The 27,347-nt window shown below is 40.2% G+C and overlaps 3 protein-coding genes across 9 annotated transcripts in view; all 3 read left to right on the forward strand.

The window, feature by feature from the left end:
- The window catches only part of LOC125896963 (zinc finger protein OZF-like), a 71,601-nt gene that overhangs the window by 27,988 nt on the left and 16,266 nt on the right, over window positions 1–27,347 (forward strand). The gene's annotated exons all lie outside the window — the stretch shown is intronic.
- Window positions 1–27,347, forward strand: part of LOC125897167 (zinc finger and SCAN domain-containing protein 12-like) — a 56,853-nt gene that overhangs the window by 23,224 nt on the left and 6,282 nt on the right. The window lies entirely within an intron of this gene.
- Window positions 1,600–27,237, forward strand: LOC125896725 (scavenger receptor cysteine-rich type 1 protein M160-like). 5 transcript variants are annotated; one of them, XM_049589560.1, is made up of 15 exons: window positions 1,603–2,101; window positions 8,928–9,050; window positions 9,840–9,872; window positions 9,973–10,269; window positions 15,200–15,514; window positions 15,608–15,895; window positions 16,914–17,228; window positions 17,317–17,607; window positions 18,818–19,123; window positions 19,217–19,507; window positions 22,969–23,292; window positions 23,386–23,673; window positions 23,891–24,217; window positions 26,331–26,419; window positions 26,532–27,237. In XM_049589560.1, exons 2-15 carry the CDS (start codon window positions 8,945–8,947, stop codon window positions 26,544–26,546), a joined length of 3,285 nt encoding a protein of 1,094 aa, XP_049445517.1. In that variant the 5' UTR covers window positions 1,603–2,101; window positions 8,928–8,944; the 3' UTR covers window positions 26,547–27,237. The 5 variants fall into 5 exon arrangements, with proteins under 5 accessions (XP_049445551.1, XP_049445525.1, XP_049445542.1 ...); XM_049589594.1 differs by lacking the exons at window positions 19,217–19,507; window positions 22,969–23,292 and having other exon boundaries at window positions 1,600–2,101; XM_049589568.1 differs by lacking the exons at window positions 17,317–17,607; window positions 18,818–19,123 and having other exon boundaries at window positions 1,600–2,101.

Consider the following 27,347-nt stretch of genomic DNA (forward strand, 5'->3'; position numbering starts at 1 on the left):
GTCATCACTGCTGCAATGTTGCATTTGTCCAGTTTTTCAAACATGTTAGTATTGTGATTATTTTATTTCCTGGCGTCGTAGCGTTATTTTGTTAGGTGGGAAATGTGCGCATATCCCTAATGAGATTGACCACAAACATTATTCCTGTATGATCTCATCTGTAGCATTTCATTTACTCACTGTCCTGAGTAACTGTCCCGACCTCTTCATGTTTCCACCATTTCCTTTCTCCTTAGGAAACTCTTAAGCCTCTTAAAAGTCCTCCTCCCTGCTCCTAACAGTTTTTCACCTTAAGAGGTCTTTTCAGGGCTAAGATGCTTTGTGAATAACTTTTATCTTTACAAGGACCTAGTCTTAACTTTAAGGGGAAATTCTAAGAAAACGTCACAAATTCTAAGAATTTTCTTAGAATTTCGTCACTTGGAGCAACTCTTAGCACTAGGAAGCTTTGTGAATACTGCCTCAAGACTTTTGTTTGGTGTCCATTTTTGATTTTTCCTACTATTTGGTATCAGTAGGACCTGATAAGTATAAAAAAAAAACTATTGTTAATGATGATTAACACTCAATGTCCTCAAGATGATAATAATGTCCAAATGTCTTCAAACGAGAACTTCCTAATTAACAGCATCTTAGCTTGTTACTGTTCCAAAAATTGGTCATATTTGTTGCCATATCAAACTACAAACATTATCAATCATAAATAAGCAGCATAAGTTTCATGTGATTAGGGTTTGGATTTTGTCCACTTTTGTGTTGGGGTCAGTGGCAGACTGACTTGGCAGAGATTGCATTTCCATGGATCAGTGTATTGTGGTCTTATTACCACTAGACGGCACAAAAAAGTGTCCACGATTGAGGATAATAGGTCCAAGATGAGTGGTAGTATAAGGGGTATAACGTCAAGTAAATCCAACATGTGATGTCCTCATATAAGGACACAGGGTCTCAGGAGGTTAATGATTTAATAAATTAACTGAATTGATAAATTGATTCAACCATTTAAAAACAAATAAACAGGACTGTCCCATTTTACCTAAACATTGCAGTGAGGTAGGGGTTCTTGATGTGTGTGAAGGTCATAAGTTTCTAAATATTTTTCTTGGCAACATATTTGTAGAAATATAGCAGAGAGCCAGGTTCTAAAAGTAACACTCAATGTCATCTTCTGAATTTTAGGTGTTTTTTTATGGTAATTAATTAAAAAGTGCCCCAAATTACCTGACTTCACCCTAACAATATACAATCTCTCTTAATTTAACGTGAAATTATTTGATCACTTATACTGTTACAATGAGAAATATTTCACGTCATATCCATCCCTCCATCCATCCATCCGTCCATCCATTTTCAACCGCTTATCCAAAGCTGGGTTGCGGGGGCAGCAGGCTTAGCAATTTATTCCAGACATCAAAAAACAAATAATATATAATATAAAACTTGGGAGTGATGTTTAAACTCTTATCTGTTTCTGTCCAGTGTGAAACTTTTATTGTGATGTATCAGATCAGTCCCATCAGAGGCAGCGTCCAGCCCATCCAATGTAGGGGCGTGTCGGCCGACAAGAGACTTCCGTGAGGGCTGCTCCCATGTATCCTCGCCCCTCGCACATCGCTTATCACAGATCCCCTCACTCCTCAAAGTACAAGCAGGTACTGTATATAAAAAAAGAACAGTCATGACGTCAGTGACGGTGTTAGAGGAGCCAGACTGGTGCCAGTCCTGGTGCCAGTTCTGTTGGGAGTCAAAGGGGCGGGCACTGCTGATAACACCCATCATATCTTGTTGTTGCAACTTTCACTAAAAAATCCTTTCACCAGAAAAAAAGAAACACACCGTAGGCTATGTGATGCTTACTGACGTTATTTAAAAAATCGAAATATGCGCATGGTTGTTCTTGTTATTGCTCTTGTCACTGTCCAGCAGCTGCGTCTCATCCTCTTAAAACTGGCACCAAAGTCTGATCCCTCGCACACTGTTAATGTTGTCATGACTCATGATCGAGGAAATAACAATTAAGAAACGGAAGGCATTATTGATCGTGAAGACTTGCGTCTCACTTCCTGATTTCCACAAAGGCAGGGATGCTTCTCAAGCACTGGTGAGTTTTCTATGTTTTGATAAATGTATTAAATAATCTTGGCATCGGGTGTGTCTCAGCCAAAACAGGTCAACTCCGTAGCCCTCCTAAATACAAACTAAATAAGAACTGTGGTTTTAAAATGAGTATTTTGATTAGCATTAAGAGGACTCTTAGCAACGTTATAAAATAAAATGACACTATGATTGCAGTGCAATGGATAAATGCATATCTGTTTGTCAGCTCCGTAAGAACTTATGCTATTTAAGAAAAAAAAGAAGAAATCACAGGGAAGCTTTAGTGTTCAAGACTTTGATGTTTTAAAAAATATTTTTAAGCTTTGCTAAAAAGTGAAAAATCAAAATATTTCCCCCCCCCCAGTACTCAAGAATTAGTGTTATTTTATTGTTTTTATTATCATCATCATTATAATATAATTTAGTGTTTATCTTTTTGTTTGTTTTCTTTTTCTTTTCCCCTCTGTTTTTGAACATACTCACAAGCATGCATTCACACCCATTTCTTGTCCCACTTTTTATATCACCAGCTATAGTCTGACCCCTGCTGCCTCCATTAGCTTATTACATCCCTCTGTAATCAGTGCAACATGTAATAATAATAGCCATTTTCTCTCTTTTTCGATATTTTATAATCCTAAATGTTTACCGTATTTCTATTTACTGTAGTTTTATTTATTTATTAATTAATGTATTCATTTTTATTCTCTCCCCTCTTCCTTGTCACTGTCATGACTTTCCTCTTCATCGTCTCTTTTCATTTACTACAGCCACCCCTTCCCAGTGATACACTGTTTACCTAAGTGCATTTAAGTACAGTTTTCAAGTAACTGAAGTTTATTTAGTCATTTTCACTCTACTTTTAGTGCACTACATTTATTTGACAGCTTTAGTTACTTGACAGATACAGATTACTGACAAAATATAATCAATTGATAAATATGGTACCAAGCAGTGTATAAAGTAATTTAAGCAAGCTGCAGCATAAAAGTGACATTTTAATGCATCAATAATAATAATTACAACAACAACTAATAATAATAATAATAAACTTTATTTATATAGCACCTTTCATACAAGAAATGCAGCACAAAGTCCTCTACAATAAGGGTATTATAAGCACTGAGTGCTTCACATGAAAATAGAATGAACATAAAACAGAACTGATTCATAAAATCATAGAATTGTAAAACTATGAATCAAGTAGGATTTTAAAAGAGTTGCAGCAATGAGAAGCGTAAATAGAAATTTAAAGCATAAAATAGTGTTTCAGACCTGTATCGGAAAGTCAGAGTGAGTTAAAGGCCAAAGTGGGAGCGTATCTATGTTTCCAGGGTTCTATGTTTCCTGGGTTCTATGTTCCCCCCTTAACCCTGCAAAAAAGGTTCTATGTTTCCCGAGTTCTATGTTGCCTGCTCAACCAAGCGGGAAATATAGAACCCTTTTTGTGTAAGCAGGGAACATAGAAGCTTTTTTGCAGGGTTAAGTGGGGAACATAGAACCCGGGAAACATAGAACCCTGGAAACATAGGGATGACCCCGGCTAAAGTGAACAGACACGTCTTAAAGGGATAGTTCGACATTTTGGCAAATTTGCCTATTGCTGTAATCGCTACAGTCATATGGTTAGGTACATTACCTTTAATTATCAGTGCCTGTTGTTCTGAGATCGGTGGGGCAGAGCTGCCCGCTGCTCAGCTCACAAAATGGAGGTGAACAGTACAGCCCCTTCTCTCCCTCAAAACTAATCAAATACGCCATCAAATGACTCCAAAACACTTTTGTGGACAACTTGTAGCTTACACATTCACCATGCTATGAAATAAGATCTATGTCAAAATAAAAAGTAGAAACTGAAAAATGAGCCTATAGAGCAAAACAATCTGAGTTGTTATGAATAAAGAAAGTAGCAGAACTGAAAACATCCTGCAGATTTATGGACTATTTTTTAAATACTTTATATTGTCATCATACCATTTCATATATCTTAGCTGTATATAGCTTATGAGAAATTACATCAGTAGGTGAGTTTATTTATTTAGTGAATGCAAATTTCTCAAGCCAAGCAGTAGCCTCTTGATTTATATTGTAGAGGGAGACTAGACCTCCTTTTAGTCTTTGGAGAGGGCAGGCTTCAATAATATGCTCCATGGTTTGCTCCTCTCCACAAGCACACAGTGGGCTCAGGCTGCTCCCCATCTGTGAAGGCTGGCCAAGCAGGGACCTTGACCAGTCCTAAATTTGCTTAAGGTGGACTACTGTCTCCTTGGGAGGTTGGTGCCAGGGACTGGTTGAGTCGGGTCTGACACTAGATGTTTGTTTGGAATATCTTTAGATTCCCATTCAGTCACCCAGGCAGACAGGGCATCAATGTCAGTGGGTGGGGGGGTCCTTCCAAATTGGACGTCTAGATCGGAGATGAGCAAGTGGTGGGTTGAAGATGTCAGCGTAGATTGGTAAATGGGGGAGTCTTTGACCTTTTGGAGCATCCTATAGGTGAGTTCAGTTCGTCTGATGTTGGGGGGGAGTATCTTACAGAGGACAGGGAGCCAGGGGAGCGATGTTGAACGAATAGTCCCAGTTATGATTCGCATAGTGGTGTTAAGCTGGGTGTCTATGTGGTGTGTGTGGGGTGACCTGGAGCAGATAGGGGCACAGTATTCTGCTGCAGAATATGACAGGGCCAAAGCTGAGGTGCACAGTGTGGGGGCTCCTGCACCCCATTTTGCACCTGCAAGTTTGCAGAGGAGGTTGTTTCTGGATTTCACCTTTGCTGCTGTTCCTTTAAGGTGTTCCTTGAATGACAGTGTCCTGTCCAGAGTCACTCCCAGGTATGTTGGATTAGGGGCGTGTCTGAGCTGAAGTCCACTCAGTCTGATGTCCAATTGTTTCGCAGCTTCTGAGTTTTGAAGATGGAAAACACTAGAGACTGTTTTTGCTGGGCTTGGTTGTAGGTGCCAGGCTTTGCAGTACTGGTCCACTTTTGCAAGGTCCTCACTGATCACCTGCTCCAAAGAGGCCAGGTCAGTAGCTTGGTTTGCCAAACAGATGTCATTAGTGTAGATGAAATTGCGAGATCTGGTGATGTCATCATCAGATCCCGCAAGTTCATCTACACTGATGACATCTGTTTGGCAAACCAAGGTGGTGTATGGGGTGCCGTTTGTAAAGTGTCTCACACTGAAAATAACATCAACATTTTGCCACATTTAGCTTCAAACAATGTTTAAAAAAGTATTGTGAAGTTTTTAACGTCTCCTTTTACCACATTTACAGCAATATTTGTTAACTTAGAAATATATTAAATAGTTAAATCTAAATATTAAATGTGGCACCTAAATGTTAAATGTCAAATCTAAATCTAAATCTAAATGTTAAATCTAAATCTAAATCTAAATGTTAAATCTAAATATTAAATATAAATATAAATGTTAAATCTAAATGCTAAATATAAATCTAAATGTCCTTATCCACTGGAAAAAATATTTTTTTCCACGGACTGTTTAAGAGTTAATGAGTCATTACAGACACCGCTAACGGGGCTAAGAGCTAACAGTTGTTAGCTTAGTTTAGGTTGTTAATCCCTCCGAAGAGACACTAACAACTCAAAGTACATGTCAAATAAAATTTCTCCAAACACGTTTCTTGTTATTTTAGGTAGTTATTATCACGCTAATGTATGTTCAAGTGTCCATTTCCCCCGATAAGTTCGTTTTAATTTGTTATTTGATTCTATAAACACAGTCTGACCATCTCGAGCTTTTATTTTGGTACTTCCAGTGACCGGCAGTGTGAATTTGCATATTAGCTAGATATTTAGTTTCACCCAGAACATTTAGATTTAACATTTAACATTTAGATTTATATTTAGTATTTAGATTTAACATTTATATTTATATTTATATTTATATTTAGCATTTAGATTTAACATTTATATTTATATTTATATTTATATTTACCATTTAGATTTAATATTTAGATTTAACATTTAACATTTAGGCGCCACATTTAATATTTAGATTTAACTATTTAATATATTTCTAAGTTAACAAATATTGCTGTAAATGTGGTAAAAGGTGACGTTAAAAAATTCACAACACTTTTTTAAACATTGTTTTAAGCTAAATGTGGCAAAATGTTGATGTTATTTTCAGCGTGAGCCACTTTACAAACGGCACCCCATAGTGGTGAGTCACCCAGTGATACATGAGAATAACAAACAATTGGTATATAGTGATAAATAAAGATAGATAGTTACAGTACAGGTTTAATTTTTTAAAGTATGTTATCATAATTTTGAAATCATAAAAATATCCTTGACCCCCATTTCATATTTCATATAAAAATGAAATGAATAAATAAATAAGTAAATAAAATCACAGAATATAATACAAAGAGTACCATATACAAATACACAAATAAGCCTTTATGTATATGTGTTCATGTACACTTACACAAATGCACTCACATGTACACACACACACACACACGAAAAAAAACAATACAAGAAAAAAATACAGAGTGAAAAAACAAAAGGAGAATAAGAAAAAAAAATACAAGGCCATATCAAAGTAGGTATGGCTCCTCTTGATGACTGTCAGACCAAATGTAGAGAAACACATCCCAGTGGCTTCTGTTCATTATTCTTTTCCCACATGACAGTAACTTGACCACTTAGACAATATTTTTTTGAGGTTCCCTATAATTTTACAAGTTAAGTCTCTATCTATTCATTGAACTCTGTCTCTCCACTTGTCTATCAGGAGCTGTATTCACAAACATTCTGAGAATACTCTCAGTGAGCTCTTAACTTGGCCTAAAAATTTTAGTAAGGAGTTCCAAGTTAGGGGTGATTTTGGAAAGTTCTCAGAGGAACTCAGAGCAAGGAGGGGACAGAAACTTTTACTGTAGTAAAGAGGTGTGGTTGATCCCATTGCTGGGTATGATGTATTCTTTTAACAGATGTGATTGGTTGTCACAGACACGCCCCGCTGTGATCCTGCAAGGTGTGGACACCCAGTGGAAGTGAAATGAACTGCTGACTGTGAAAATTTTGTCATTGTTGATGTGATCAATCTGCTGATGGAAGGTTGAGACAGACCCAAGTCATCACTGCTGCACTGTTGCATTTTTGTAGTTTTTACAAATATCTTAATGTTGTGCTAATTTTGTTTCTGGCATTATATTGTTTTTTCATTTGGTGGGAAATGTGTGCGTATTCCTAATGGGATCAACCACAAACATAATTCTTGCACAATCTAATCTATTTCATTAACTCACTGTCATCTAGTGTTTGGCGAATATTTCTCCAACCTCTTTATCTTTCTGCCATTTTCTCCTCTGATTAAGAAACTCGTAAGCCTCTTAAAAGTCCTCCTCCCTGCTCCAAACAGTTTTTCACCTTAGGAGCTCTTTTAAGGTCTAAGATGCTTTGTAATAAAATTTTATTTTGTCTTTACAAAGACCCAGTCTGAACTTAAAGGGGAAATTTCAAGAAAATGTCACAATTCTAAGAATTTTCTTAAAACTCCATCAGGAGCAACTCTTTGTATTAGGAAGCTTTGTGAATACAGCCCCAGTGGTTTTTGAAGCCAATGTCTTGTTATCTGTGACATTGCTGTGATATGCAGTATCCTTTAGAAATATTTATCATTTTCATTTTGTATTTTGTCTGTCATTTTGCCTAACAGCACAAAATCTGCATTTAAGTGAATAACACATTTCAAGATAGTACTACTTTCCTTCTCTATATGATTCCATAACAATTGTAATGATGGTCAGAACCAAAATATATGTCCAAAGCTGGCACATGATTCACCACACTCCCTTCAGCATTTTGAATGTATTTTACAATTGACCCCTGGCTAGGCCCCGCCCCTTTGTGATGGTCTGTCAAGCTGTCAGAGGGAGCATGAAGCCCACACTGTAACTCACTGCACTCCCTGAAGAAATATTAGCAACTTTTTGAAAAATTACAAAGCAATTTCAGAGAGAAGCAGACAGAGAGGTCTACAGTCTGTGTTTGAAGGATATATCCAGGATGTCAAACTCACTCATCAGCAAAAACAGGTCAAAAAGACAAAGATAGTTAGAAGCTTAAGTCTAAAGGCTACAGATAACAATGTCAAAGTGGACCACCACATCACCTGGTGTTCAAGACAGGGATTTGTAAAGGTGCGGACATGTAATGACAAAAAAGACATGCAGTCATGTAAATAAGATAAATAAGGTGCCTAAATCTGATGTCGTACTTTGGAATTGCACAAGAGGATAAAGATTGTTTCTTGTCTTTCTTCCTCCCCTCCCTATTTCACAAATCTGGGTGTAACCTCTCTTTTGCAAATGAAGACTTGAGAGAGTGGTAGATGGCAATGTTGCCTTAGAGATTCAAATGACATTCCATTTTTGTTTAGACATTGCCCAAATGTGGTCAGTCCCTTTTATACCCAGATATGTTTCTTTGGAGTATCATCAGGGTTCTTTATCCCTCTCAATACTGTTAAATCATCTCTTATTTTTTCACAGTTTATCTTATGTCTACCCCAAGTCTCCAAAGTATTTCTAATTAGTGTACTATCGGTTATTTGTAGCCTTTGTTGATTGCCTGTGCAGAAAGGTATTGTTTTTATTGAAGCATGGCATATAATCTCCTCTACTGATCTCCATCCACCTTGCTACAGTTATTATTTAGCAAGGTACATATTATGAGGGAATGAAAGATCATCAGTTTCACACAATTGCAGTCCAGAGATGTGTAAATATCTTCTTTAAAACTAAAGATAACAAAAACAAATATATTCCAGTAAAGCTCCACCTCTTCCTGTTTGCAGATATTCACTGACATGTAATGATCAGAGCAGAGAGCATACAAACAGGAAGACATACAGACGGGCTCAGAGAGACCGTCGACATGGATCACTTGTTGCTACTGTTGCTGTTGCCGTGGAGCTCAGGTAGGACTCTGCTTTAAAGATGAGCTGTTATTCTTTGAAGTATTGTATTGAATCTTTAAATAAGAGAATAAACTGCTCACACAGACAAACATCACATTTTTTATTCTTCTTTTAATCCATTATGAATGTATTATTCTGATCTGACAGAGAAGCTAAGGGCACTATTGGAAGACAGCCTGTCACTCAAAGCGCCCCGCCCTTTGGGTGACAGGCTTGTGTAACTTAATATAATGTAAACTGACTGATTTGAAAATTCACCCCTGTACAGTTGTCATGAACGGGGAAATTGGAAATAGAGACCAAAACCAATTTTTTTTGGTACCAGGCTGTAAACATGTTTATGTCTGCTGTAAAGTTTAGCACTTTAACACTGGAGTCTAATGGGATTGACTTGCCCTTTGAGCCAGCCTCAAGTGAGAGGAATTGCAGTTTTTGGCACTGCCGTGTTGGCTTCATTTTGAAGAGTTAAGTCCGTCCAGCAAACATTTTTCTGTTAAAAAGATGACTATGATCATCACTGAAAAGACGTCCAGAAAAGGTTCAAAAGTTAAAGTTTTTTCATCGATTATTTGAAGACGTTGATTGAATGTTCACATTTAGACCATATTTCACTGGGATTTGCAATAGTGAGATTTTTCATTCTCTACAGTGTGCAAATATTAGTCTGTATCATCTGTATCATTTTGGAGCCTTACCAAAAAATCACATCCAAATTTCTCAGTTGAAAGTCAATATACTGTCCAGTCATGCAGCTTTATACTGATGTAAATCTCCTGATTTTCTCCTCAGTACTCCAGGCTGAAGGAGAACACAAGTCAACAGGTAAACAGAGAATGAAAGGAGAAATAAAGAATCAATAAAGCAGAATCAGCAGTCAGTGTTTCATTCATTCTTTTCTTTGTTTAATTCACTTCTTTTACAGAATCTGTCAGGGTGGTGAAAGGAGACAGTCGCTGTGCAGGAACACTGGAGGTGAAACATCAGGGAGACTGGAGACCAGTAAGAGGTGTTTACATGAGCTATAATGAGGCCCTGGTGGTAGCTGTTGATGCTTGCAGAGAGATAGACTGTGGCTCTGCGGTTTCTGTTGGACGGACAGCGGAGTCCAAAGACAGATCTGTGTGGATCATCAGCTCTGACTGTGTTCAGTCTGGATCTGCTCTGAGGGAGTGTGCATCATCAGATTTCTCTTCCTACATCTTAAATCTCACCTGCCTAGGTAAGCCCATCAGTGACATAATCTATGATATCAAATATGGCTGTATTCAAAACTGCCTCCAATACTAGCATTATTGCACTGATTTGTAAAAAATCTCCAGTATGCATCGGACCAGTGTACCTTACTTACTGTATCCCACAACTCACGACTCACACCAACCAGCAGCTATAGTGGAGGAGAAAACATGCACCTTTAAACTGTATTTTCCAAAATACTACTGTTGTTGTGAGATTTTTTTGAAGTAAGAATTTAATTCTTTTAATGACAAATCTGTGGAGGATTTATCAAAAATATTGCCTACTTCAAAATTTGCATTTTTTGGAGTTGTGAGTTCCCACTAGTGGGACATCCAGCATGCCTCGCCAGTGAGCGGTCAGTGCTTATGGTACCCTGTTGAGAACAGTCTCATCTCAGCAAGTCCTTTTGAAATTTGCCACCGTCTTTGGTATCTCTGTTGTGGTTAAACATGAGATGTAATTTGTTTGTGGAAAATATAATGGGAAATGAATGCTGTAAAGTGAGAATGCTTTCAAAAATACATTTTTTTTTATTGATTTACAAAATGCACAGAAGAAAAATCGAAATCAAATTAATGTTTGGTGTGACCACCCTAAGCCTTCAAAACAGCATCAATTCTTCTAGGTACACTTGCAGACAGTTTTTGAAGGAACTCGGCAGGTAGGTTGTTCCAAACATCTTGGAGAAGTCACCACAGATGGATGTGGATGTAGGCTGCCTCAAATCCTTCTGTCTCTTCTTGTCATTCCAGACAGACCAGATGATGTTGAGATCAGGGCCCTGTGGGGGCCATACCATCACTTCGAGGATTCCTTGCTCTTTTTTACACTGAAGATAGTTCCTAATGACATTGGCTCTATGTTTGGGCTCGTTGTCCTGCTGCAGAATAAATCTGGGGCCAGTGAGACGCCTCCCTGATGGTACTGCATGATGGATAAGTATCTGCCTGTATTTCTCAGCATTGAGGACACCATTAATCCTGACCAAATCCAAACTCTATTTGCAATAAGGCAGCCCCAAACTTGCAAGAAGCCTCCACCATGCTTCATTGTTGCCTGCAGATGGTCACTATTGTATGGCTCTCCAGCCCTTCAGCAAACAAACTGCCCTCTGCCACAGCCAAATATTTCAAAATTTGACTCATCAGCCCAGAGCACCTGCTGCCATTTTCTGCACCCCATTTCCTATGTGAGCATGCATAGTTGAGTTGCTTGGCCTTGTTTCCACGTCAGAGGTATCACTTTTTGGTCGTAATTCTTCAATGAAGACCCCAATGGCCAGTACCTGTTTGGTATAATAGGTTGATCATACACCTGACTATGATTCTACAAAATCCCTGACCATGGGCAAGATTACCTAGATAATTTGATGCTGATTTGAAGGCAAAGGGTGGTCACACCAAATATTGATTTGACTTAGATTTTTCTTCTCTTGGCTCACTTTGCATTTTGTAAATCGACAAAAATAAACAATTAAACATTTTATTTTAGAAAGCATTCTCACTTTACAGCATTTCTTCACACCTGCCTAAAACCTTTGCATAGTGCTGTAAATAAATAAGATATATGCAGTATGAACTATATTGACAGTTGAACAGTGGTAATGAGGTTAACATTACCACCCTGGAAAAGCTGTAAAGCTGTCCCCTCCTAGAATAATTTGAGACACAATTAATAATTTTTGAACAATGCAGTAGTATTTATTGAAAGCACAATGTAAGCTGTGCTCATTATAATCATGCAATAATGTGCTATTTAAATCTTAAAAGATTTAGTCCCCCCCTCCCATTCCTAGTAGTGGTATATCCCACACTCTTTCCAACGGGTGGGGCTCCTTGGCAGCAGTAGCAGTGTGTGGCTGGGCCCGGCTGCCCACATTGCGCATCGCGGGGTAAGATGTACACAGACACAGCTTACCATACACAAGTTACAACACATTCCATTTACTGTTACAACAAGCACCAGGCCCAGGCTGATAATATAAACTGTCTGCAACATTTCTCCTGCATTGTTCAAAAGCCTACTCAATTACGAGTGCTGCTAAGCTAAAAGCTAATGATTAAGCTCAGAGTTTAGTGATAGGACAGGAAAGAAAGAAAAGGGAGAGGACAGGACAAGAGCAGCCAGTGGCGGAGCTGCTCGTATCTAATGGGTACCTGTCTGTAGGCTCTCCACCTGTCAGCGAGACAAACATGAAAGATGTGCAGTTTAACTGACGAGGAGCAGTCATTACGCGTGACTATTATGCACGGTTGTGAGGTGTGGAGCAGCAGATCTCACAGCACACTGTTTATAAACCAGTTTACCAGTTTAATTGCAGGAAATGTTTAGTGTTAAGCCATTTTTCACATGTGGCTGCTGCTGGCTTGAGTCTTGACTCTCTCGTTATCAATAACTTGCAATGCTGAGATAAATGTTTAAAGTCCAAAAAAAGTAATTTATGACAAACAGGTCAATAAAACAGGTTTCAAAATTCAAAATACCTTATAAACAAACGAAATATTCAGCATTACACATTTTCTTAGGTTACTTTTCTTTCAAACATTTTTTAAAGTTATGATCTCACTGCCGGTAAAAAAAAAAAAAATGAAAAAAGAACAAACAAAATGGTTTGCTCTTGCAGCCAGCCAGAGATGAAGGATCCATTCCACACAAATAAGCCAGAGAAAAAAGAAGGAGAGAAGGCGAGAGATCGAGTTTCTGTCTTTGATGAATGAAGCCTTATTGTTTTGCTGCTATTGAACAATGAGAGACATGTTTTCTCCGTTTACTTAATAGCATAAATATTCACACTACTGCGCACAGGGAGAGCTCTGCTCCAGACGCACTCAGCACCTTGGACAGCACGGCACACTTGACTGTTGTCGATGTGTACACGTTAATTTGATTTCAGTCATTTTGTTTTAAATCTGGACATGTGCAGTTGGACTCAGCCAGTGCTAAGAAAGGTCCTATGCCTGCCTGTTGGAGAGATAGAGAGAAGATTAAAGCGTCAAATTGCGGTAAAAGATGCTGAATAAAAGACAGGCTACAACTTTTTTTCCTTGTCCACCTCCTGGAATTATTCTCTAAAATTTTACTGTTTATTGTCCCCCACAACTATGAAATGGAATTTTTGCCCCTGGTTTCTTCCTCTTTTAAAAGTGACCATAGGTGAATCAGTAAAAGTGCTTTTCAAAGATGAGTCATTTTGGAGGATGTGCCAATGTTTTAGAATTACATTTGTGTGAATGTGAATCGTGTGAATGTAGTGCAGAATACAAGGTTCGGCTTAGGTTTTAAAGACTTCTTTATTTGTAGATATGCATCTCTGCTTTTTGAGTCTACCTTTGTTTCTGCATTTACAAGCCAATCTTCCTTTCTCTGAACTTTGTTAGCATCTCATCTTTACTTTTGCTATACTGTTCTGAGACAGCGCAGATTCTCTTTAGTCTGATAAGTTGACTAAACGGTAGACTTTTTTTTTGAGAGGAATTGGGTGAAAACTTGCAGCATGAAGAAGTTTGTTTCGATCTGTAGGTTTTTGGTAGAGAGAGGAAGAGAGGACATTATCTTTTTTTGTCACATTGATATCAAGGAAATTGATTTCTTCAAGGCTATAATTAAGGGTGAATTTTAGACCTGCAAAATTGTCATTTAAAAACGGTAAAACTCTAGGAGGGTGGGTATAGATCCTTTCCAAAGTAAAAACACATCATCAATGTATCTCTTCCAAGACATGATGAAAGGAAGAAAAGGATTCTTGTGTGGTTCGTACAATTTTTCTTCTTCTAGGTAACCAACAAAAAGACAGACAAAACTGGGTGCCATTTTGATGCCCATAGCAGTACCAGAAATCTGGAGATAAGGTACATCATTAAAAAAGAAATAATTCCTCTTTAAAAACCAAGGAGGCTAGATTAACCAGAAAGGAGGTGGAGGGTGTTCTCGCCGATCTCTTGTCAAGGAAATACTCTAGTGTGTCAGGTCCTTGCTGATGGTCAATATTTGTGTATAGAGAGTGAATATCAAGTGTACAACATAACCACCCTGTCATCTTATCTGACAAACAGGAGGTTTTGTGTCTCTGTGAACAACCATTTCTCTCCATTTTCTTCTGTCAGGTATGGTGTGCCTCAGGGCTCAGTTTTGGGACCAATTTTATTGTCTTTTTACATGCTTTGCTCTTCACATTATTTATAGTCAAAGAAATGATTTCTGATTTTTTGTAGTATATAGTACATACTGCACATCGTGTTCGTTAGTAGTAGGCGGTTTTGTAATCAACCAATAACGGTCATGTAGCCAGGCTGACACATACTTGCAGTAGCAAGAATGGCAGCAGACTGACTCCAGCAGCCATGACAGAGTCTGATGAGCTGCTTCCTCAGCTAAATCAGGTGCTGAATGTGCCAAGATATATTTTTTAAGTCTGCTACTTCAGGAGTCCCAAAGGCCAACCACAAATCAGCCTGAAAGGATGCCTTCTTCAGTTTGACAGCTTTCTGAGCCTCTGCTTTCCACCAGCAGGTTCTTTGGTCTTCATTGTAAGAGGCACCAGTGACCTTCTTGCCACAACTCTGAGCAGCTCATCAGTATCTTCACACGCATGTGGTGTTTAAAAAGTTGCACACTTTTAGATTTTAGGGATTACTTTCCAAACAGATTTTATTTTGGGTAACAGATCTTCTCAGGAAGATAAAAAATAGTTAAAACTTTTGAACCTTTCTGTATTGCGAGCAAAGATTGTGATTGTGATTCAGACTTCTGCCGTCTGTGGTGTTATTAAGATGCGTTCTGTTGTTATTGAACTGATGTTGGAATTGTGCTGAGTTCAGTTTAAATCACAAAATTGTTGTTTGATGACACCTTTTTATTTTGTGTCTGATGTCTTTTATCTCTCTCCCTTTTTTAATCTTCTATTATCTCTCCAGACTCTGTCAGGCTGGTGAATGGGATCAGTCTGTGCTCAGGTAGACTGGAGGTGAAGTCTAAGCAGTCTAACCAGAGGTGGTCCTCAGTGTGTGAAGCTGACTTTGACCAGCAGGATGCAGAGGTGGTGTGTAGGGAGCTTGGCTGTGGGCCTCCTTCAGTCCTCCAGGGGGGACTCTATGGAGAAGAGGAGGCTCCAATGTGGACCAGAGAGTTTCAGTGTGAAGGCAATGAGTCTGCTCTCCTGGACTGTAGAAGCTCAGGCTCAGAGAGAGACACCTGCTCACCTGGCAAAGCTGTTGGACTCACCTGCTCAGGTAGAAGAGGAGCTGCAGCTCTGATTCTGTTCATTTCTGTTCTAATGAAACTCACTTTATTTTTTTACTGATGACTCTCTTGTTTCTGTTCAGACCCTGTCAGGTTGGTGGGAGGAGACAGTCGCTGTGCAGGAACACTGGAGCTGAAACATAATGGAGACTGGAGACCAATGACTGCTGTCCACGATGTCTGGACCCTAAAGACAGCAGTTATTGTCTGTAGAGAGTTGGACTGTGGCTCTGCTCTTTCTGTAGGATGGAGAGAGGGGTCCTCAGACAGATCTGTGTGGATGACCTCTGGCTGTGATAACTTTAGAACTGCTTTGAGCAAGTGTGTAGTGTCAGATAGCTCTTCTTCCATCACAGATCTCATCTGCTCAGGTAAGCTCATCAGTGACATCATCTATGACAGGAATTCAGCCAGGTTGACTCACATATGAAAATGTTTACACCTGGTATGAACATGTTTTTTGGTGATCTGGACACCAGTGAACAGCTGAGACACATCGCTGTTCACACCTATGTCTGTTACTTGTCTTCAGCTGACCACATGTGTTCAAATTTTGTTATTGCTTACGCCACTTACACTAGAAGGTCAAAGGGCCCTGTGCACAACTATTAAGTCCATGCTTGCTAACCGCTCGCTAGTCAAGTTAACGGTTGTGTCTGTGCAACTGCAGATGTCGCTTTCAGCAGAATTCAACATGTCTCCGTCGACAGGACAAAACAATGGATGGTCACACAATGCTTTGCCCAACTCGTCATGAAATGGGCGTAGAGAGCGTTATAGTGCTGTCACCAAAATTACCACCACATCCTGTATTAAAGTAGTCCTTGTTAAGGGACACATCAGGAGACATAATTGTGTACACTACAAAAGATATGTGGTCAAATGTGTCCCTGAACGCCTCAGCAAGTGGTTTGAGTGATCGGATCACTACGTGTCCTGGTGGTTGTTTACGCTTGTATTATAGCACTGTCCACTTGTAACTGGATCACCAACAGGCTCACACATGCACCAACTAGAATGGCAGCAGACTGTCTACAGCAGCCATGACAGAGTCTGATGAGCTGCCGCCTCAGTAAATTTGCTGCTGAATGCACCAAGATATATTTCTGTATGGAAAAAATACTTGTCTGCTGCTTTTGGAGTCCCCTGGGCCAGAACACGTTGAAAGTATTCAAAATGGATAACAAATGTAAAAGTGTATTAAATGTGAATGTGATGGCAAAATAGCTGCAGTCTGTAGTTATAAAGATGTGTTGTGTTGTTAGTGAACTGATGTTGAAATTGTTCCGAGTTCAGGTTGAATCACTGATTTGTTGTTTGATGACATCTTTTTATTTTGCGTTTGGTGTCTTTTATCTCTCTCTATTTTATCTTCTATTATCTCTTCAGACTCTGTCAGGCTGGTGAATGGGACCAGTTTGTGCTCAGGTAGACTGGAGGTGAAGTCTAACCAATCTATCCAGAGGTGGTCCTCAGTGTGTGAAACTGACTTTGACCAGCAGGATGCAGAGGTGGTGTGTAGGGAGCTTAGCTGCGGGCCTCCTTCAGTCCTCCAGGGGGGACTCTATGGAGAAATGGAGGCTCCAATGTGGACCAAAGAGTTCCAGTGTGAAGGCAATGAGTCTGCTCTCCTGGACTGTAGAAGCTCAGGCTCAGAGAGAGACACCTGCTCACCTGGCAAAGCTGTTGGACTCACCTGCTCAGGTAGAAGCAGAGCTGCAGCTTTGGTTCTGTTCATTTCTGTTCTAATGAAACTAACTGTATATTTAAAGAGATGACTGTTTCTGTTCAGAGCCTGTCAGGTTGGTGGGAGGAGACAGTCGCTGTGGAGGAACACTGGAGCTGAAACATAATGGAGACTGGAGACCAGTGGGTAAAAATTCAATTAACTGGTCCCTGGACGAAGCAGCAGTTGCATGTAGAGAGCTGGACTGTGGCTCTGCTGTTTCTGTGGGACTGAGAGAGGAGTCTTCACGCAGACCTGTGTGGGAAATCAACTCTAACTGTGTTCTTTCTGGATTTTCTCTGAGGGAGTGTGTAGAGTCAAGCTCCTCTTCCTCCATGGCAGATCTCACCTGTTTAGGTAAGCCCATCTATGACACCATCTATGACAGTAATGCATGCCCACCATCAGAGGGGTCAAAGGGGACAGATGACCCCAGCCCAAGGCCAAGGGGGGGCCCATGAAAAGGTCATCGGTTGGCCCTTGAATGGAATCAAGTGCAACGATTTACTTACAGACTTAAATCACTGGCAATGCAAGTTAAATGTACTTCCATGATAAATAAATGTATTGTTATCATTAAAACTCATTTCAGCCTGCCATTTGATACCCCCACTCCCGCAGGTAATTTAAAATGGTGCAGTCCATCTGACAGCGAGGGTCAGATGCACAGAACACACAAGTACTGCTAATTTGAATATGAGGCGAACAGATTGAGCCTGACTGACTAAGTCAGAATGCCTCACCAAAAATCAGGGGCTCAAAAAAGAAATGCCACAGCACAGAGAGCACGAACTAATGAAAGGAGTGGAGAGGCAATAACCAAATGCCTAGCAAAAAAAAAAAGAAGTGAAGAAGCACCAGGTATGACAGGCGAAGCTGATGGTGAGAATTGAGACAGACTAATATTAGCAAATAAAACCTTCTGTATCAGGCTCAGTTTTAAGGCTATAGTGAACAGTATGACAGGTGTCATATTAAAGTAGAGGACCTAAGGCATCCATTGATACCAACCATGTTATGCTATCTTGCCGGAGAGGGGGATAAATAACGCTCCAAAGTTCTGCTAAATTTTGGCGAAGGAAAAAGGAACATTTCCATTTTTCAAAATGGTGTATTTAAATATTTCTGCATACTGGGGTTCCTAAACAATCTTTATATTGCATAAATTGGGTATAACTGGAGAAGTGAGCGTTGATAGCGATGTGCTCTTTATACTATTTCAGTTCTGCACATAATCTGGCTATCTTACCATATTTGAAATAAATGTATCAGTAAAAGTGGTGAGAAGTATTTAAGCCGATGTAATGAAGTACAAGGCCATATATTTTATTGTAAATGTACTCAATAAGACTTAAAGGTAATCTGCAAAAAAGTACAATTACATTTTATTGAAAAAATTACTCAAGTATTTGCAACAGAGTAAATTTAACACATTACTACCAACCACTGATTAGAATTGTGCTGAGTCAAGTTTAAATCACTGATTTGTTGTTTGATGACATCTTTTTATTTTGTTTCTCGTGTCTTTTTATCTTCTTTACTATTTTATCTTCTGTTATCTCTCCAGACTCTGTCAGGCTGGTGAATGGGATCAGTCTGTGCTCAGGCAGGCTGGAGGTTAGATCTAACCAGAGGTGGTCCTCAGTGTGTGAAGCTGACTTTGACCAGCAGGATGCAGAGGTGGTGTGTAGGGAGCTTGGCTGTGGGCCTCCCTCAGCCCTCCAGGGGTTGCTCTATGGAGAAGTGGAGGCTCCAATGTGGACCAAAGGGTTTCAGTGTGAAGGCAATGAGTCTGCTCTCCTGGACTGTAAAAGCTCAGGCTCAGAGAGAGACACCTGCTCACCTGGCAAAGCTGTTGGACTCACCTGCTCAGGTAGAAGAGGAGCTGCAGCTTTGATTTTGTTCATTTCTGTTCTAATGAAACTCACTGTATCCTTTAACTGATGAGTCTCTTGTTTCTGTTCAGAGCCTGTCAGGTTGGTGGGAGGAGTCAGCCGCTGTGCAGGAACACTGGAGCTGGAATATCAGGGAGACTGGAGGCCAGTGTCTGATCGTTACGAACACTGGACCCTGAGGGAAGCAGTTGTTGCCTGTGGAGAGTTGGACTGTGGCTCTGCTGTTTCTGTAGGACGGAGAGAGGAATCCTCAGACAGATCTGTGTGGTTAATTTTGCCTCACTGTGTTCAGTCTGGCTTTGCTCTAAGGGAGTGCGCAACATCAAGTTCCTCCTCCTTCATCATAGTTCTCACCTGCTCAGGTAGGCCTATCAGTGGCATCATCTACGACATCATCCATAATAGTAATGTACCCATGGTTTACACACAGATGCAGCAACTAGAATGGCAATAGACTGTTTCCAGCCATGATGAAGTCTGATGAGCTGCTGCCTCAGTAATTCAGGTGCTGAATGTACCAATATATACACTCAAAAAAGACTTAAAGGAACATATTTTTAGAATGGCTCACCTGGTCTACTTTAATCGTTAGATGTTGTGCATTGTTTATGTGATTATGAGATTAATTTAACTGTAGAGGGGTTTGTGTTTGAATTGTCTGGAGCATGAATAAGATGCTTAGAGGAGTGTCTGTGTGAACATACAACTGTATAAGGAATGGAATTTGTGTTACTTTAATTAGCTATTCATCCAGTCTATGCACAGGATGATGTTTTGTCTATGGATGATGGTGTTTGGTGATGTCAGACAGCATTTGGCCAGACTGAGATTGCAAGAGCAGTTCAGTCGCTGGAAAATGGTAAAGGGCTTTTAGTGGTGTCTCCAAGTGTGATCTGCCAATGATGGAGATGTTACCAGGAGACTGGGCAGTACAGCAGGAGACGAGGACAATGCTGTTTGCGTATGACAACACCTGGGGTGCATTTCATCATGCTGATGTGCCCCTCGCATCCCTCACGTGCTTCCTTTCCTCACATCTTAGTTCTGCCCTTGGAAAAAACAAGCAGAGGAGGCAAGGAAGAGACATGAGGACGGAGGAGTCAAATCTGCAAAATGAGAAATCCTAGGTTGCATGGTGTCAGTCATGAGTGACGACGTGCTGCACAGCTGTATCACCTGTCAAACTGACTAGTACAAATGTCCACAGAACCCCTTATTTAAGAACAGCTTCAAAACCTTACAGTATCTTTCATAGATAGATAGATAGGAACATCTCCTCTCAGCCAGTAAAAGTCTTGCATATACAAGGGGCCTTTTCAATTGTATTGTAAGATGAAAATAAACAAAAAAAAAACTGCTGCTTTGTGTGATACCATAACACTTGTTAGATTTATCACACACAAGGTGACGAAGCATTATATTGCATCTCACAATGTAACTGTGTCATGTTATGTTATCTGTAGATCCCTATCACGACACTATAAAGTAAGGGCTGTGTGAATAAAGAATCATGTGGAGGTGTGGCATTATACATCATGGAAGACAGTAGTCATGGCACTCGATAAAAGACTTCAGTGTACCTTGCTCTGAGCTCCTCCAGTAGACTCCTCTCTCCTTTTCATGATGGTGGAAGGCGAGCAATTCCTGCTTCATGGTCGGAGAGAGGAGGCGAGGGAGCATATGTTAGCGTGATGAAAAACCCCCCGAGATAAGACCATTATCTCATCACCTTGGCTCTATTCTTGGAAATTGACTTCCACTGTGCTACTGTAGTTGACTTATTCAACTAGACTGTTAGAAACAGAATAGACTCCATGATGATGGTATGAGAACCAGATGACCAGTCAAAGGCCGTCTTCTCACTGCAGAATATCGTACAGCATGATTGAATTTGCACATGAACGTCAGAGCTGGCAACTCTGTCAGTGGAAGCAGTTACTCTTCACAGACAACAGCAGGTTTACTGTTTCAACTGATGATAGGCATGTTAGAGTTTGGAGATGCCAGGGAAAGCGGCATGCTGACTGCAACAGTGTGGAAGTTGATAGCTACTGTGAGGTTCTGTCATGGTTTGGGCCTGAGTGTGTTTGGGTGGTCATATGGACTAGACATGTTTGGTAGAGGTGGTAAGATACTGCAATGAAATCCTGGTGCCTATTGTCAGACCATTTGCAGGCATGTTGGTGACAACTTCCCCTTAATGCAACATTATGACTGTCCCCACAAAGTTCAGGTGTCCTTGAGGACGAAGTTATCTTTGTAATAGACTGGCCAGCCAGGCCTCCCGACCTAAACCAAATCATGCATATCTGGGACATGCTCTCCAGGCCTGTTAGAGGCAGAGAACATCTTCCAGATTTGTTCATAGACTTCCCAGTGTCTTATTTGCGGAATGGAAGGCCATACCCCAAAATAAGATTGTATGGATCATCAAGAGGATTTCAGGTCATTGCAAATAGTGTGTTAATGCTGAAGAGGGTTTCAGGAGTTATTAGAGAATATTTGTGGTGAGATATGTGTCATTCTGACTACAAATGACTTGGTCCTTAGTATATTTCATTCTGTATCTGATGCGTGTTTTTGCATGACTGCCCCCTAAGGGTCAATTTGTGTTAATGTTTCATTATTTCTTTGATATTGTCTCAAATTGAACAAATGCAACCACGCACTATGTTATTTTAGCCATACCATTTTGGTAATTAATATATTATTTAAGATAAATCTGTTACTTTTGCTACAATTTTTATGTCAAAACATCAATGAACACCACTGACCACTCGGTGAGTTACATGGCTTTGAAGACAAACGTTTAGGGTGGTTTTAGGACAGATTCACATATGGCCACAGGCAGCACTGTTAAGCCAGGCAGAGGAAAGTCAAATTCTCTGAAAAGGAGCAATCATCACAATTTTAGTCTTAACCACTCTAGTTCATCATACAACCCAGAAATGGGGCTCAAAGTGCAAAATACCGGACTTCTCCTTTAAGGACATGCATCACTCAACAACCAATCTAGTGGCGGCGTAGATGGTGTTATAATATCATTCCTGTTTGGTCCTTGGAGTGATGATTGGTGTGATCAGCTAGTGTTTCAGTGGGAAGCCACTGTCAGAGAGTAGTAGCCCATTGATTCCGCCAGCACCAAAGTCCTAATACAAGGCACTGTCCCAAAGGATGTGTGCATCGTGGGTAGATCTAGGCCACCTTGCCACCAAATTAAAGATGGAATAATTTGCATTGCAAGCAATTCGACCATTGATGAAATGGTATTCCTTGCGGTTGACATTCAGATACTCATGTTCACATGGTGTCTGGATCCGTATATGAGCACCACTGATGCACCCCACGATGCCAGGAATGCTGGAGGCAGAATCGCCATTTCATTACTACTGACTCCACTTCATTTGGCAGATGGGCATAAATGCCCAAGGCAGTGGCTAAGTGCCAGTGACATTTTGGAAAGCACCATTTGCATAACGTTAACAGCTGCAATGCTGATGACAGTGCTGCGTTAGGGTCAGATACAAACTGCAAGTCCAGTGACAGCTCTTCAAGAAGTTCAAAGAGATCTCTCAGACAGAATCGAAACCTCTCAATCAGCTCCTCGTTGTTGTTTATGTCCAATGAATTGTTTCTATGTGTAATAACTCTCCCTTGTCTAAATTCCCGCTCATTGTAGAGTCTATATGAGAGATGCGCCATTGTTTCAAGCTGTTACTGTGAGTTGTTACCATAGAAACAGAGTAGATTTTTGATTTTACGCTTGCTCCTGCATAGGTATGAGATTTATCTCTCTCTATTTTATCTTCTATTATCTCTCCAGACTCTGTTAGGCTGGTGAATGGGACCAGTCTGTGCTCAGGTAGACTGGAGGTGAAGTCTAACCAGTCTAAGCAATCTAACCAGAGGTGGTCCTCAGTGTGTGAAGCTCACTTTGACCAGCAGGATGCAGAGGTGGTGTGTAGGGAGCTTGGCTGTGGGCCTCCTTTAGTCCTCCAGGGGGGACTCTATGGAGAAGAGGAGGCTCCAATGTGGTCCAGAGAGTTTCAGTGTGAAGGCAATGAGTCTGCTCTCCTGGACTGTAGAAGCTCAGGCTCAGAGAGAGACACCTGCTCACCTGGCAAAGCTGTTGGACTCACCTGCTCAGGTAGAAGAGGAGCTGCAGCTCTGATTCTGTTCATTTCTGTTCTAATGAAACTCACTGTATCCTTTAACTGATGACTCTCTTGTTTCTGTTCAGAGCCTGTCAGGTTGGTGGGAGAAAACAGTCGATGTGCAGGAACACTGGAGCTGAAACATAATGGAGACTGGAGACCAGTGAAATTTTTTATTGATGTTTTTTCTGTGGAGCCAGCAGTTGCTGCCTGTAAAGAACTGGGCTGTGGCTCTGCGCTTTCTGCAGGACTGGTAGAGTCCTCAGACAGATCTGTATGGAATCTCAACTCTGACTGTGTTCTCTCTGGATTTGCTTTGAGGGAGTGTGCTTCAACAAGTTCCTCTTCCTTTTTTCGGAATCTCATCTGCTCAGGTAGGCCTATCAGTGACATAATTTATGACATCATCTATGACAGTAATGTTTTCAGTGTGTTTCTGTTGGAGTGAGCTGAAAAGTTATCGAGGACAATGACATCCTATAGTGCCTAAAGACAAGCAGACAGACAGACCTGTGACATCACATGCTTTTTCAGGGTCCATTTTGTTGAACAGAGGTTGAATGCAACCTCTCACCATCTCTTTTTTTACAGACCTGCTGCTTCAGCCCAACATCTCTGTGTCCTCCTCCATGGGCAGGGTCTCTGAGGCCCAGCAGCAGGAGTTTCAGGTGAACTGGGGCTCGCCCTTCACCATCAGCTGCTCCGTCCAACCACAGTACCCAGAAGGCTACTTTGAGCTCACCTTCACCTCCTCCAACTCAGCACACAACTACACCGAGCAAGCTGTCAATCACTCTGCCCACTTCCTGTTTTCTGCAGAGTCCGCCCACCAAGGAAACTACAGCTGTGTTTATCACGTCTATGTTTTTTCTCATAGCTTCTCCTCTCAGAGTCGTCTGCTCTCTGTCACTGTCTCAGGTAAGTTGAGTGTAGTTTTCCATCCTACATACATGTGGGTTTGGAAAACAGGATTCATCCAAACGGACTGAAAATGATCAGCTGACCCCAGTGTCTATGCATGTTGTTGCTTCTGGAAAAACAGTGAGAATACTGTCATTGATTTGGCCAAAATGTAGCATGTAGTATGCAGTGTGCAAACAAAAGCAAAATCTGCATTATGCCAAAAATACACAGATGTTGTGATTTGGAAAAAATCTCCAGTATACATCGGATCATTCTACCTCGCCTACTGTATCCCATAATGCAAAGTGCTTACACCAACCAGCAGCATGGTGGGGGAGAGAGCTCACAACTGTGGGCCCTAAGTTTAAAAAATTTAATACTACTGTTATTGTGTCTCAAAATGTACTTTTGGCTTTTTAGGCAAGAATTCACTTGTTTACACAACAAATTTGTGGTCAGTTTGTCAAGATAGAACCTATCGGGATGGTCAGCGTGCCTCGCCAGTGTACGGTCATTGCTCATGGTACTCCACTGAAAACAGCCTCATCTCAGCAAGTCCTTTTGAAATTTGCTGTTGGCTCTGTTGGCATATCTACTGTAATAGGCAACCTTTGGTCTGAGAGTAGCCGGACCCACCGGATGTATGCTCTGACTATGAGTCTGCCATTGGGCCACTGATTTCAGCCGACATGCTCCCCTCCTTCCACTATCTCCATGTTACTGTTTGTATATGAGCAGCAATAGCAGTAGGAAGAGCAGAAATGGTATCAGTTTAATTTCTAGTGCAGGTTTAGGTACAAGTAATGCCATCAGTATGGTGTTATACTGTATACATAATAATACAGTATGATATGAATAGAGTGAATATACTATGGACAAGATATGTACAGGAAAAAGACAGTGGTATAAATATGAATACATTACAGGTGAGATATAGTATGGATTGTAGTATGAAGTGTTTGGGTATGAGAGCACATGCAGTGTGACACTAAAAATACATACATCTTGATAGTTTTAAAATGAAAAGAGGCAGGGTTGTCCTTTATATCATATTTTGTTTAATTGTAATTATACATAAGAGAGAAGATAACCAGAGTAAACACATACTGCCAGGACGAGCTGAGATGGTGTCTGGCATACTGCAAAATAAATCGATTCAACAGTTTCGTACTGCATACCACTATGAAAAGCAGCATGTAGGACATACTGCATACTGCATTTGTTGGTACTGTAGCATGTAGTAGGTGGTTCTGAATACAGCCAGTGTCTATGGTGAGTTATTAAGGTGTGGGCCTGCCTGTGTAGGTCAGGTGATTGATTCTGACAGACGTGCTAGAGCTTCTGTGATTGGTCATACAAGACGGTGCTTCCTTTAGTTTACTAGCGAATCAGACACTAGCTGTTTCCACACCATTCTGGTTTGTCCTCCCCCCTAGCAGCACAGAAGGTCTATACAGTTAGCACAGTTGGCACACAGATTGGTGTCACCAATTCAGTATCTGACCAAAGTAACCTTTTCTGTTCCTGAGTTATAACGTTGAATCATAGCCAGTATTTTTGCAGAACATTATGATATCACAGTGCATTTGACCTTTGACCTTTTGGATATACCAAATCATCACTTCATCATTATCCCCTTACGGCGTTCTTGAGATATCATGTCCACAAGAATGAGCCAGACGAGGTCACAGTGACCTTGACCTTTGACCCATGTCCACCAAAATCTAATCAGTTCATTTTTATGTCCAAGTGGACGTTTGTGCCAAACTTGAAGAGATTGTCTCAAGGTGTTCTTGAGTTATTGATTTCACAAGAATGGGACAGAAGGACAACCCAAAAACATAATGCCCCCGGCCACAGCTATCGCTGGTGCAGAGGCATAAAAAGGAGAAACATCAGGAGGATCACCAGAGGAGAGACAGACGGGCCATACTTTCCTGAGTACACATATGGACCAGTAATAATGAACAAACACAATGATGTTAAGTACATCAAGTGCAAACATTTAATATGGACTGAATATAAAGTGTAATAACAGATAAATCTGTGATTTCAGGTCACTACAGTTTGTGTTTCATGGACTCATGATGTTGTGTGATTTGATGTGATTGCTGTCTGTGTGTCTCAGGATTGAATCCAAAACTTTATATTATTGGAGCGGTAGCCCTGCCGCTGATTCTGCTGTTGGTGATTGGTGCCCTTTGCTTCTACTGTAAGGTAATTATACACGTCTGTTGTTTAGACCACTGACTGAAATGAGGTACTCAGTCTGTGTTTATTCCAGTGAAGAGAGGAGTAAGTCACATATGCATGCTGTCATGTTTTACAGGCCCGCAGGGGATAGACAACGGGCACACAGTAGAAAACTGAGCTGGATTATTATTCTGTGGGTGTTTCTGCAGCTGAAGGAGCTCAGGAAGCAGAGTAGCACCTCCAAGGAGCCCATCCCACATCCAGTAGATTTTTATATGCATGTTTCATTTCAACAAGAATTTTGTAATTTGACATTTTTTTTCATTTCACGAGAATTTTAATTCATTTTGTAATCAAGTTTGCCTAATTTACTTAATTTTGTAACAAAGGGTTCTGCTTATTTTCATGGTTAAGTATTTTGCTTATTTCATAAGAATTTTGAATCTTAATTTTGTACTGAATGAGTTTTATTTTTTCAAAGGAGTTGTGTTTATTTTTGTAATCATGAACATTGCTTATTTTTGTGATAACTAATTTTGTAAAAAATTGTTCTTAAGCAATTATTTACTTTTGTGCTGAATGATTTTGCTTATTTTTAGAATTAAGGAACTGTCATATTTCATAAGAATTTTATTGATTCTTTTTCATTTATCCCTTTATTACTCCATGAATAGAAAATACTGTCAGCAGCCATAAAATAAAAACAATGTTTAGGAACAAAATGTTCTGTAAATGATATGAATGTTGTATGGAAACCCCCCTTGTAAAAACCCTCAGAATAAAAACCCTCTTATCACCTTATTACACAATGAAAATAAATAAATGAATTAATACTAGGAAAACTGACGTCCTATATCCAGACAGGGCCACCTGAATGTGTTGTGTGCATTGTGCAATGGTGTGTCAAAAAAAAAACAACTTAGCATAAATCTGCAGAGTCTGTTACATAAAA

This window comes from Epinephelus fuscoguttatus, linkage group LG1 (genome assembly GCF_011397635.1).
Source record: "Epinephelus fuscoguttatus linkage group LG1, E.fuscoguttatus.final_Chr_v1".
NCBI lineage: Eukaryota > Metazoa > Chordata > Actinopteri > Perciformes > Serranidae > Epinephelus > Epinephelus fuscoguttatus.